Source organism: Melospiza melodia, chromosome 3, assembly GCF_035770615.1.
Source record: "Melospiza melodia melodia isolate bMelMel2 chromosome 3, bMelMel2.pri, whole genome shotgun sequence".
NCBI classification, from domain to species: domain Eukaryota; kingdom Metazoa; phylum Chordata; class Aves; order Passeriformes; family Passerellidae; genus Melospiza; species Melospiza melodia.
This window is the reverse complement of record NC_086196.1, coordinates 12,052,950-12,066,063: the sequence shown is the minus strand read 5'-3', so window position 1 is coordinate 12,066,063 and position 13,114 is coordinate 12,052,950. Positions and strand designations below refer to the sequence as shown.

General features: G+C 35.5%; 1 protein-coding gene across 3 annotated transcripts in view; it reads left to right on the top strand.

Annotated features, from left to right (window-relative positions):
• Positions 1 to 13,114, top strand: part of KIDINS220 (kinase D interacting substrate 220) — a 75,948-nt gene that overhangs the window by 13,197 nt on the left and 49,637 nt on the right. For all 3 annotated transcript variants that reach the window (XM_063150810.1, XM_063150809.1, XM_063150808.1), the window contains exons 4-14: positions 96 to 194; positions 1,596 to 1,694; positions 2,629 to 2,730; positions 3,162 to 3,260; positions 4,150 to 4,347; positions 6,207 to 6,305; positions 8,629 to 8,727; positions 9,386 to 9,484; positions 10,464 to 10,641; positions 11,164 to 11,328; positions 12,676 to 12,855. In XM_063150810.1, coding sequence (XP_063006880.1) covers positions 96 to 194; positions 1,596 to 1,694; positions 2,629 to 2,730; positions 3,162 to 3,260; positions 4,150 to 4,347; positions 6,207 to 6,305; positions 8,629 to 8,727; positions 9,386 to 9,484; positions 10,464 to 10,641; positions 11,164 to 11,328; positions 12,676 to 12,855 — 1,417 coding nt within the window. The remainder of the gene's footprint in view (positions 1 to 95; positions 195 to 1,595; positions 1,695 to 2,628; positions 2,731 to 3,161; positions 3,261 to 4,149; positions 4,348 to 6,206; positions 6,306 to 8,628; positions 8,728 to 9,385; positions 9,485 to 10,463; positions 10,642 to 11,163; positions 11,329 to 12,675; positions 12,856 to 13,114) is intronic.

The following is a 13,114-nucleotide window of genomic DNA, read 5'->3' as shown; positions in this document are numbered from 1 at the left end:
TATTTCCTGTTGTGGATTAAACATTTGAAAAACAAGGTTACTTGTATTGAAATATTGAATATTGCTTTATAACATTTTTTTTCCTTTTTTCCTAGGATAACTGGACAGCTCTTATTTCAGCAGCTAAAGAAGGACATGCAGCTATTGTAGCAGAGCTACTCAATTATAATGTCAGCTTGGAGCATCGGGATTTGGTATGTGTTGGCTTAGTCTAAAAATAAAATAGAAAAACACTTGTGTGAGTTGGAGTTTTTTGATTCCATAAAAATAAGGAAAGATCTTTCATTTTAACATTATGTACCCAGTGCTGCTGAAATTAAAAAGAATATATAGTTAAAAATTGCTTTTTACAGCTGTCAAATGATTGCTTTACTGTTAATAATGGCAGCTGGTTTACTAGGATTGCTGTTCCTCCCTTAATTTGCTTTGGAAAAAAGCTAAACTGAACAACAGTCTGATTTTGGGATGTGTTTTGTGTAGTGAGAGTTTTTTGCTGGAGGAGGATTGGTTTGTGGTTTTTTTTGTTGGAGGTCTTTTTGGGTGGTAGTGTCTTTTTAAGTATTCTGGTAAAATAAATGTTCTCTTTCCCAGAAGATACCTGTCTGTATTTACTTTCACTCTGGGCAGCCATGATTGCTCATACAGCAGCCCTTGTTTTCAGTCTCCTAACACTTGCTTTCATTCATCTTGCCAAATTTTTATATGGCAAAGTGGGCACTACAGTCCAGCCCATCTAAAGAGTTCTAAAAGCTGCTGACATGAGTCTAAGGTGAGCTGGCTCTGAAGAGCTATAAACTGTTCCCATTTACAGGAGATTACATTAGGTACCTGCAAGGACTAATTTTGTTCTGCTTAAGTTAAAATGTGGAAAACCACTAGGGCTGAGTTCAAGTGCTTCCTTTAGTTGAAGTTCCACTTTGTCTGAAAGCTGAGGCATCTTCACAAACCAAGACTTTTTGTTTAATGTTAAGCACATTCACGTGGCCAAGTGCTTGATTGCTAGACCTCTGCCAGTCAGAGGGATCTTTCATATCTCCTGAAGTGTATTACAAATAAATAAATAAAAACTGTTCTTACAGTTATTGGAGGCATACTGTTATTTTAAAATTATATTTGTTTACCTGACCTGTCAAATACCTTAGGCAGTGAAACCTTATTGTCTCCTAGCTTACAAACTCAAGTGAGCACACCAGTGTAGTTTGAAATTAATTGCTCTTATTACTCCCTGCTACAGAACTCAAAGGTAAACTTTTCATGTTAATTGATTTGGAATCTAGACTTTAAGACATTGATGTGTTTTTTTTGTTTATTTTTTTATCCAGTGTTTGGATTTGTATGCATTTGAAATCTGAATTCAGTGTTCAGCAACATTAAGAACATGATGTTTTCCCAAATTTTGCATATAACAGGAAATTAGTACTTCCATACAGTAGCTTAATATTTATTTTGAATAAATAAGATTACAACATTATGTGGTCAGTCCTTTCTCTATTTTGAATTTGCAGATTAGTTTTAGGACAAATACAGAATGAAATAAAAGTCATTAGTTATATTTCTAAGTATTTTTCAGTTTTTACAGTTCTTGTGTTTGCTAGGGAGGATGGACTGCCCTGATGTGGGCATCATACAAAGGCCGTACTGAAGTGGCCAAACTGCTGCTTGAGAAAGGAGCAAATCCAAACATCACAGGCATGGTAAGTTTCAGTCTTAAACATCTCCTCCTCCCAAATGTTTGAAGTCCTGAATTGTACACTCATCTTATTATCTTGATCAAACATTTTGCATTTTTTGCAGTATGATATTTTTTACTGTACTTTATAAAGGATTTACTTTAATAATCTGTTTGATTGCCACTGGCTTTTTAAATAATTTTGAATTTTTTTAAATTGAAGCAAATTAGTGTATAGCTCATATTGAGATTCAAATTATCAGGAGAGGAAATCCTAGAAAAGATAAGTAGTGTATCTAATGTTACTTGTATAACAACTGTCATTTTTCTGCAACTGTAGAAGTTAATGGAGTAACTAATGTGTGCAATGTAGAAACCATAATTTCTTTAATTGTTTCATAATAGTTTAGGTTATGTGAACATATACCATTCATATTGGAGAATAAAAAAACATAAGATTTTGAGATTTAGCTCATTTGTAAGCGTTTTCTACAAAAGTGTAGGCACTGAACAATTTGTTTATACTGCCAGTTCTCTGCTCTTTGAGGCAGTGAACAATGAAGAAAGAACCCCAGTGGCCAGAAAAACCTTTCTGGTTCTCAGGTTTATACATGCAGTGTCTGTGTGCATGGCACAACTCTGCAGTCCTGATTACTCAGGGGTATTACACAGCTGTCTGTTGCTTCCTTTCTACCTTACAACTGTTCCTATTAAGACAAGGATGTGAATTTACAAACCTTGTTTAAAGAGTTATAAGTCAAAACTGGTTCAAAACAGTGGACTTCTTTCTAGATATCATCTAGGTAATGTACTAGATAACAATTATTGGTAATGTAGTTGGATTTATTTCTGTATATCCGTTCTTCTATGGGTTTAACTTCCCTTGAGACTTGTTTTGTTGATGTAAAATAATTAAAATGCCTAAGACTATAATTATTTATTTGTTTTTTAATTCTAAGCAATACAGTGTTTATCCAATCATTTGGGCAGCAGGACGTGGCCACTCAGATATAGTCCATCTCTTGCTACAGCATGGAGCTAAAGTGAACTGCTCTGACAAAGTAAGTTATACCTGTATAACATTTAATTTCTGTAATGTCTGATGAATTTCTTGTGAAAAGAAATCTATGAGTTCTTGATTAGAAAAACACTTGTGGTTGTATTTTAGCCATGAGATTGGAATTAGTGTGCTAGAGTAAGTTGTTATGCTTGAAAGAGGTTTTTGCATAGTGCACTCAAGATGGTTGTGAACATATTTCTGTTTTCAGAGCTATTGGAAATCTTGCTATCCTAGGTTGTATAGAAAAATAATTCTTACAGCTATCTGCAAAAGAAAAATTGGAGTGGCTTTTCAAATGCTTGTGTTAATTCCCAAGTCGAAATTACATTTTTGTAAAAACTAAAGCAATGAAGTATAGGATAAGTATACCAGATTGTATGGGATACTAAATACAGAAAGCAACATGATAAAATGTTGTGAATGTCTTTTCAGTATGGAACCACCCCACTGGTTTGGGCAGCAAGGAAAGGTCATTTGGAGTGTGTGAAATACCTGCTGCAGATGGGAGCTGATGTTGACCAAGAAGGAGCTGTAAGTAGCTGCATTTTAATACGTACATACGTGTGTCCTATTTGGGTTTTTTTATAAAACATACCAAGAGATACATGAGACAAGATGAAATGTTGGTGTTGGGGTGTTTTGCTTCTCAGCTATTTGCTGACTGCATGTGAGAGCTACTGAAATTTCTTAGTGCCTTTTAATGATGTAACTAGGGAGTTGTATTGACAGTACACACACCAGTACGTTAAGTGTAAATTTTAATGACTGTAAATTAATTTAGGTAATTGTTATCTGAAGGTTAATGCCATCAGAATTCATTCAGTATCCATGCCTGATACATCAAATATCCTATTCCTCAGCCATTTGAAAAGGAAATCAAACACAAATCATCTTTTGAAAAGTTGACTGCAACTTTTCAGAAATTGAATTTTTTTCAGAAGTTTCAGCTGCATATTGTTTTAAAATATAACAGATTACATTAAATTGCTTGTCAAAATAAAAACGAAGTCCATTTAAAGTTAAGTGGAAGATTGAGAAAACTTTTGGTATTCATATGATTATTTCTGAAGTTCTTAAAAGATCCTATTTGTGAACGGTATTGGTAGACTTGGGTGCTTTGATAATACTATGTTCCCATGTGACAAGAAATTTTTTTTATCATATATGTGGCATTCAGGAGATAGAATAAACTGATCTGAACTTTACTTTTTGCATTGAAGTGTTCTCTACTATTGCTCTTAGTTTATTTCTTTCTTTTCCAAAAGCATGTTTTTTGGTGCACTTTAAAATGCAAAACTGAAGTAGTATTTGGATGATTAAGAGAGTGATGTCCGTGAGTGGTATCTTCTTATTTGAGCTGCTGATATAATGATGATTGCTATATCCACTGTACAATAAAATCTTTTGGTTTTATTTAAAGAATTCTATGACTGCACTTATTGTAGCAGTGAAGGGTGGCTATACTGACTCAGTAAAAGAAATACTGAAAAGGAACCCAAATGTAAACCTAACAGATAAAGATGGAAACACAGCTTTGATGATTGCATCAAAAGAAGGACATACTGAAATTGTGCAGGATCTTCTTGATGCTGGAACTTATGTGAACATTCCTGACAGAGTGAGTCAATTTTCATCATAATTGTTATTTTATATAGATATAGTTTCTGTTTAAATACCAGTGTATGCAGATTTGTAAATATGTGATTTTTCTGGCTTTCTAATTTTTCTGCCATCTAGGGGTATTTTTGTGTATTGCTCTTTTACAAGTACATTAAGTGCTAAATGTTGCTATGTGGAGCTCAAGGATAGATTACTGAAGCTACTCTTTTTCTTTGAGATGCTTGAATTGAGAACATAGGGCATCTGACATATCTGTAACATAAGACTAATTATGAACTAATCTGTAGGTTTGGGGTGGGGTAGTGCTGCTAAAACCATAAACCATGGATTCTGCAAAAAAGAATGTATTCAGCATGTACCTTTATCTTTTACAATGAAACTTTTTACGAGGAAACTTGCATATATGAGAGGGAGACTTCAGCTCTGGGTTAAGAGATGTAAATGTAACGCTGTGTACCTGACCCATAAGTGCATTACTCAGTAGAAATGTGACATGAACAGTGCCCACAGTGGGAATCTGCTTACTGGCAGCTCAGGATTTTATTTGGTCACTTATACAGGTGCTTTGGGCTGTCTGCAGTGCCCTCCTGACAGGGAGGTGTTTCTGAAGTGTCAGAGACAGGTCAAGCACTGCAGCCTTGAGGCTGTAGTTGGTTAGATACCTGAACTTAGCTGTCTCTGTCAGGGTCAGTGACTTAGTTCAGAGAGGTAATATGTTTTTGACACTGCATAAGGTGGATTGCTTGGGGTTGCAGAGAATAGAGGAAAACTTTCTAATGTTTGCCTCATAAATTTAAAATTATTTTTGATGTATTTTCCTGTATTTCAAGTGTCAGTGCATTTCTTAGATGGCAGTGTACTGAGCTATAGTTATGTCACAACAAATTTGATCTCGGGCACATAGCAAACTTAAAATATGTAAGAGAATACATTGCAATCCTCTTAGCACCTCTTTTGCCACAATGTTGTACAACGGTCTGCATTTCTGTGCTTTCAGGAAGGAGAAATTACAGCTTTCAGCACAGCTGACTGTGTTCAAAAATACACCTAACAACAAGTACTCTTAGTTTCAGATGCTGGAGTAGGTTTTGATAAAGAAAGTTTCTTGGTTTGCAGCCAAGTATGTAGTGACTGATTGATGGGGCATTTCCTGCTGCTGAGTTCTCTGAGTCCCACACCTGTGATTGTGCTACACTTATATTTATTTTTCCTGTTTCATCCTAAAAGGAGTAATAAGCAGTTTAAGGACTGTAAGGTAATTTCTGAAATTCTAGCCTTGAGTGTGTTAAAATCAGAAGCCTTAAGCACAGCTGTAACTTTGTTTTATGTACATACAGTTTCATTTACCACACTACATTTTTTTAAAATTTTGGTCTGAGATGAAATTAGCCTTTTGCTTTTTTCTTTATAATAGCATAGTGTATTTAAACAAGATAAATTTATTTAAAATTCTTGAAGAGCTTTTGTCAGCTGTGAAACATCTCTAAGAGATTGACAATATTCTTGTTTGGTTGTAAGCGGGTTATTACTATGAGTGCTTGGTCTTCCTGGTTGGCTTTTTTCATATTTATTATTAATTTATGCTGGGTTGTTTTAGGATAGTGGTTTAAGCTAGATGTATTTATGGAGTGTTTGTTTTCCTGAACAATTGAAAAAAAAAAGTCAAGAATTTTTTCTATTAAATACCCATTTTTTTTAGAGATAGTTCTATTTTCTGTATCTTTTTTAAAATGAATGGAGATTTCTTAATATGAATAGGCATAGTGCATATTTGGAAGCTATAATTCATTCTGTGTTGCATTTCTTATTGGTAAATAATGTTAATTCATGTTCAATATTCTTTCACTTTTTTTTTAGAGTGGAGATACAGTGTTGATTGGGGCTGTTAGAGGTGGTCATGTTGAAATTGTGAGAGCCCTGCTCCATAAATATGCTGATATAGATATCAGAGGTCAGGTAAGTACAACAGTGTAAATGTTAGAGTATTTCTTAAATAGGATGTGAATCTTTATACCAAACACTTATACTGTGTTCCTGAAAACAGAACATTAAAGTTTGCACTGTCTACTCTGTAGGAGATTCAGTTCCATCAAACAGTAAGATAGATCATATTGCTGTGCAGGTTTTAAGCTATAAGATACATGTAATTGTAATGGCTTGTTAAGCACAGTTTTTTCACTTAATTGTATAATAGTTGAAAAGCAAAAAATGTAAACTGAACTTCATCTGCACTACTAAACAGATTTAGAATAATGGCATACTTTTAAAGACACTTAATATAATGATTTAAATCATATTTTAAACAGAGTATCAATGAAATGTGATGCACCAGAGATTATATCTGTTGTCAGAGCAATTCTGTCGCTGTGCTTGGTTGGTTCTTGTCTCCACCAATTTTCTGTGTTCCTTTCTGTTAAACACTGTCAGTGATTTCTGTGTTTTCTACCTACCCCTTCTTTCTTTTTTGTCCTTCTGATTAAGGTATTAGTTTTACTCTTGTACTGGAAGCTCTCTCATTCAGCATGGTAGTTCTGTTTGTTACATTCAATTTGCTTTCTTTTGCTTGAAGCTGTTCAAACCACTCTGCTTTGTTGGCACATGGGTTCTCCCAAGCTGGTACACAAAACTAACTAGTCACTGAGAGCTGCAAAGGTTCAATGCCTGCTGCTGCTGCAGAGCGTCTCTGAGAAGCCAACAAGTTTTTATTCTCAAGAAAAAGTAGCATTAGAATCTCTTCCTCTAAGCTGACATTGGCAACCTGTGTGTCTCAGCTTCTGGCTGTGACGTGGGTTTGCAATCTGAAGCTTTTCAACATCTTGCTGTGACTGAAGCCATACAGAAGCAGCAGGAGGATGCAGCGTCTTTGGTAGCAGGGAAGCTTGTGACTTCTGGCAGCATGAGGCTGCTTGAGTGGCAATTTGCAGTGGTTGATCTAGACAACACTTCTATGGCCTTACAGGAGGCACAGCAGGAGTCAGTAACATCAGAGCAACATTTTGGCTCCTCACTTCAGATCATAGTTTAGGACCAGCAGTATCAAAATTGGGGATAAGTGCTAGTTCCCTGCTGGGAGCAACTTCCCTGCTGTTTGGCACTGCAGCACCTGCCTGCTGGCCTGTTCTGGGGAGATGTCACAAATTTGGGCAGTCAACACATTTCAGAAATGCTGCTGAGTCTTGGCCAGCCTTCCAGCAACAGTGTTCCTGGCTGATCATTCATGGATATGATCACTAGCTGGTGGATAGCTTCAGCAGATAAAACATGACTGAAAGACCATTGAGAGTGGGTGTTGAGGCAGGTGAGGGCTCAGGCAGTTTTCCTCAGCCCTTCTGGGAGGGGCAAGGACCCAGCTGGGAGCACGTGGCTGTGTGACTGATGTGCAGCTCAGGCTGATGTCTTGGAAGCCAGCTCACTGAAGGACAGAGATGATGAAGCTCAAGTGATTGGAGAGGAAAGAAAACTTAGTGACTGGGCTTGTTAAACTGTTAAGAAAGGCTTTAAACTCAGTTTGCTTTGAAGCCCATGAGTGGAAGAGAAAGAGCTGCAAATGAAAGAAGCAGGCAAGGTAGAAGGCTGCAAGGGACACTTTGACATTCCTGCTTAGAAGTAGGTGTGTGTTCAGAGGCTATTCTTAAATGTCTCTACACAAATATGCATCAAACAGAAAGAGTCATGATGCAGTCACTAGGCTACAGAAAGATGGTGAAAGTCTTCCCATATGTGAAAACTTTCTGAGTAGCACACATCCACACATCACTGGGAGGAAAAGAAGATGACAGAAGCAGATTTGTGGCTGTGAACCTTCCCCCAGGTTTACTGATGAAATATCTGGCTGGTTAGCATTCTGGTGCTTTGTGTTGACTTTCTTGTCCATCTACTTTTAAAGCTTCCCAGCTTCCAAAGCCTCTGAAAAAAAGTTGGTTTATTTCATTAGGTAATTCGTATATTTGAGTTAGAATTGAATACTTACATGTAGTTTCAGAAACTTTTTCAAGACAGATTAAGTCTGCTTGGATTGTTAAAGCTTTTAAAACATTTCACAAAGGTTTTAAAAATAGCTTTATACTCCCTAGCAAATTTGCATCCTCCCCTCTAAATTCTTCTGTTATGCCAATTAGATTTGTTGACCTTTCCCTTTGCTTTCAGCTTTGCTAAAAATTGCTGTATTATGTGCAGTTTTCAATATATAGTAGTTGTACTTTAGTTGGATTAATTTCAAAAGAAGTATTTAAATGAAAGTACTGTTAGTGAGTAATACTCTCCTTTTTTTTTTTTTTAGGATAATAAAACTGCTTTATATTGGGCAGTTGAGAAAGGAAATGCTACAATGGTGAGGGATATCTTGCAATGCAACCCTGATACTGAAACATGTACCAAGGTAACAGAATTTTAATTGAATTGCTTTCTTTAATATCTGTTCTTTTCTCAGCTCTTGTGTGATGTGAAGATCATACCACATTCAGTTTTTGTCAAGTGTTGGTACCTTGAACACTGTTAATTTTTTTTTCCTGAAATAAGGCTTCTCAGCAATAGTAAGGTTCCCTCTGTTAATAAATATGATTTGCTGTTAAATAGCAAACAGGGATAGGAGGGAGCATGTGGATTCTTTACCTCAGCATCATTGACATGACCAGCAATAAGGAGTAAAGAGCAGGTGCTACTGGAAACTGAGGAAAGAGTTTTCTGATATTACTAGGTGTGAGTTTAGGCATGTGCAGCAGTAAGGAAAAAAAATAAGAGAATAGTTGCACAGCATTGGAATATTTTCATATATCTTGTATTATATCTGAATTTTGTCTATTTGACACTGTTATTGACAGAAATGTATTTTTTTCTTTGATTCTTATCAATCTAGAACTGGGTCTGGGATACTTTTTCACAGACATAGGTGCTAAAGTGATGTTGCTTGCACAGTAGCACATTTAATTTTAATGATCTTAAATTTTTTTGTTTTAATTTGTTACCCAATCACTATTTCTTTTTCTTGGTTTTCGGTATATGGAGATCTTTATATTAGTCCTGCTTTTCCATTTTAGGATGGTGAAACACCACTTATAAAGGCAACCAAGATGAGAAATATTGAAATAGTAGAACTTCTTCTGGATAAAGGAGCTAAGGTCTCTGCTGTAGACAAGGTAAAGAATATTTGTTTGTTTGTATATTTAATAATTTCAGTTTTGCAGCAGGATTTTGGAGAGGGCTGTCAAGGCTGTCAATACAGAAAGAGAGCTTCCCATATGGTTAATAGTGAAATAGACAATAAGATGTAAATGCTTAGTCTCCCATATGTTTAATAATTAAACTTAAGATAAGTTTTCTTATCTTAAATTAAGATAAGAAAACTTAAGTGTAAATTTGTTTCCACCATTAGTGTAATGGTGGATTTTGATTTGTTTTGTATTAGGGTGCTCTTAATTACTTGAAAAAAAAATCCAGGTGAGGAATAAAAACTTGCACAGATAAAACAGCTAATTTTTAGTACACTTGAAGAAGAGCATACAGAATGGTTGTCATTTCTCACTAATGTTAGTTTTTGATTAATAGACATGAAACTAAAGGATGCCAAGGACAAATACAGCTGGTTATTGCTGTCTTGTTATGCATTACCTGCTTTGACTGCAAACCTCTTAAATACAGGAACATTCATTTGGTGCTTTTTTAATCTCTTGTTTAGGGTGAATATGTAACTATATTGGTTTGATGGAATAAGAAAGCTTTTACTGAGAAGTTTTTGGGGAAGTCTGAGCAGACATTGAAACAATTGTAACAAGCACTATCTCTTGTTCCACACAAGTCCCTGAGTTTGCCTGTAGACATTTGTTTCTACACAGAGACTACAGTTTTCATGAACTTCAAGATATTAATAAGCATTTAAGAAAGAAGGCAGTGTCTGAGGTTTAGCATTCTAAGAACTGCTTTTTTACATGTCTTCTCTGAAACATTTGTAATGCTTCTTCAAGGGCAAAAATGCTTGCTGTAAGGCACTGATGCTTTTGAAAGTGTCCTAACATTTATTTCAAGGAAATAGTGCTTCTGAAACAGTGTTGAACATACAGTGTGTCTATAGTTTTAGGAATTCCTCTTAGATATTACTGACTTTTCACTTAATTGCAGAAAGGAGATACCCCACTTCACATTGCTATTCGTGGGAGAAGCCGTAAACTTGCTGAATTACTCCTAAGAAATCCAAAAGATGGTCGATTGCTTTATAGACCCAACAAGACAGGAGAAACCCCTTACAATATTGACTGTAGCCACCAGAAGAGTATTTTAACACAGATATTTGGTGCCAGTAAGTATAAGTTGTTTTTTTTTTAAATCACTTGTATGTTGACAATCCAGTTTATTCAATTATGTATTAAAAGGCGACTACATTTTTTTAATGTTTTAATGTTGCACCTAACAGGAAGGCTTAAAAATAATCAGTTGGGAAAAAATCCCATCACTCTAAAAGCCTGGCAGAGGTAAAATAACCTTTTATTTTGATTTTAGGTGTTAGATACTACGTGACTTGTGTTGATCGATCACTTTGTTTTTATTTGGATCTTGCTTGTGTGAGAATTACTTTGTTTGACTTCTGGTGGTTTGGGGTCTTGAATCTTGCAGTAGACTTCAATAGTTGTGATAATTATGTATCATTTATGTGGATGATTTAAAATTCCTTTGAACAGGAATGTACAAAGAACAAGAGCTGTTATAGGGCAGGAGTATATATAGAAATATGGGTGAATGTGTCATGACTGTATGTATGAAAGTTGTTGTACTGAAGAGCTTTCTTAGAGCAAAGATGTATAGCACAGTGTTTGTGTTGCAGGACACTTGTCTCCCACTGAATCTGATGGTGACATGCTGGGCTATGATCTGTACAGCAGCGCTTTGGCTGATATTCTGAGTGAACCAACCATGCAGCCCCCCATCTGTGTAGGCTTGTATGCACAGTGGGGAAGTGGAAAATCTTTCCTGCTTAAGAAACTGGAAGGTAAAGGCTTGGTTTAGTCTTTTCAGTACTTACAATCTATCTATGAAAAGCATCACAGTGGAGTTAGAAGTTTTTGTGAGGATTGTTGGTCCATGTGATGTTGTATCTGGTCTCTGTTTCTATGATGAAAGGATTTAAATTTTGCTGTGGTCAGTTCATCCATAGATTGCTTTGTTCAGTTATACCATGTCAAGACAGTCTTGAAGTGCTTTTGTCTATTTTCCTGTGAGTTTCCTGCAGCAGTGAATCTACCTTTTAGGTACTACAGAAAGTCTGACTACCAAAATATGCCTTGCTGGGCCTGTTTGTGTGTCAGATGAGGTTCAGACCTCTTCTGCAGTATTTATTTATTGTGCATCCTATGTGTCTTTTTCTTTTCAATGCTTAAGAATAATTATCAGGCTATTAATATTTTATTCTCTTTAGTGTATGTTCTTTGCATCTAGTTTTCTTCCCCTTTCCTGTTTCTTATTTTTGAGGTTTTTGAACTTTCTGAAATGACAGAGGAAGGCAAATGCAGTATATGAAATGAATCAATGTTATTCCTGATGGATATAGGCATCTTATTTAGTTTTAGCATTTTCTTATAAAGGGTGTTTTTCTGAGAGGTTTCAATATAATTCAAAATAATTCTACCAATTTTGGTGTTTCTTGCTTTCTGTGATTTCTCTATTAGCCAAAATGGGATTTCTGCATTCATTTTTTTCATCTCCTCTTCCATGTCATAAACAAAAAGCATATACAAAAAGAGTGCAATATTTGTTGCTGATGTGCTTTTACATTTTTAAAGCACTTTCTCGATGTTTTCTTCCTGTTCCTCATTCCTGTTTTTGTTCTGAATTGTGTATCTGTTATTTCTTACTCCATAGAAGCGAAATAAGTTCCTTCAGGAATTCGTATTTTAGTAAAGTAAGAATCCACAAACAGAAATAATACCACAGCCTTCACATTGTACTCTTATATCTGACTGTGTGAGGAGCACAGTCCATGTTTCAGTGATTGAGATTTTGGGGATTGGGTGGGGTTTTTTGACGGATTTATTTTTCTCAGAGTCATAAGATATGTTTTACACTTTTGCAGGAGGATTGCATGACTTTTAATGTGCTTTCAGAAGTAGCAAATCTGCAGCAAGGAATCTGAGTATTGTGTATTTAAATATTTTCATTCATTGCATAGATGAAAACCTAAGGTTTTGTATTGATGTTTGAAGAAGAATTCAAGCATCATTGTCTTTTTTTGGATCAATAATCGAGATAAGTTATCCAGTCTACTGGAAAAGTTCTTTTCAAAAATGATCTGTTCTTTAGTGACTTCCTATGCTAACTGGTCTTTGTGTTTTTGTTTTAGATGAAATGAAGACTTTTGCAGGACAGCAGATTGAACCTTTGTTTCAGTTCTCTTGGCTTGTTGTATTCCTCACACTCATGCTGTGTGGAGGTTTGGGTTTATTGCTTGCCTTCACTGTGGACGCAAAGCTTGGAATAGCAGTGTCACTCAGCTTATTAGCTGTTCTCTACATTTTCTTTAGTAAGTCCTGTATGGAATTCATGAAGGTTTTTATCTATTTTTGGGATTAAATATTGCTTTGTAGATATGCTTTGCCATTCAGAAAAAATACTAAATGGTTTTGTAGACAATAAGACCCCTTTGGACCTTTTGTTTTGCTGGTATTTGTGAGAGGGCATTCTCGAGAACAAAGAAGGATTTTGTTTATTAATGTCATTGTGTTACTCTTACCATTCTCATTTTTAGCCTAACTACTAAAAGTTCATAACTTCCTTTACAG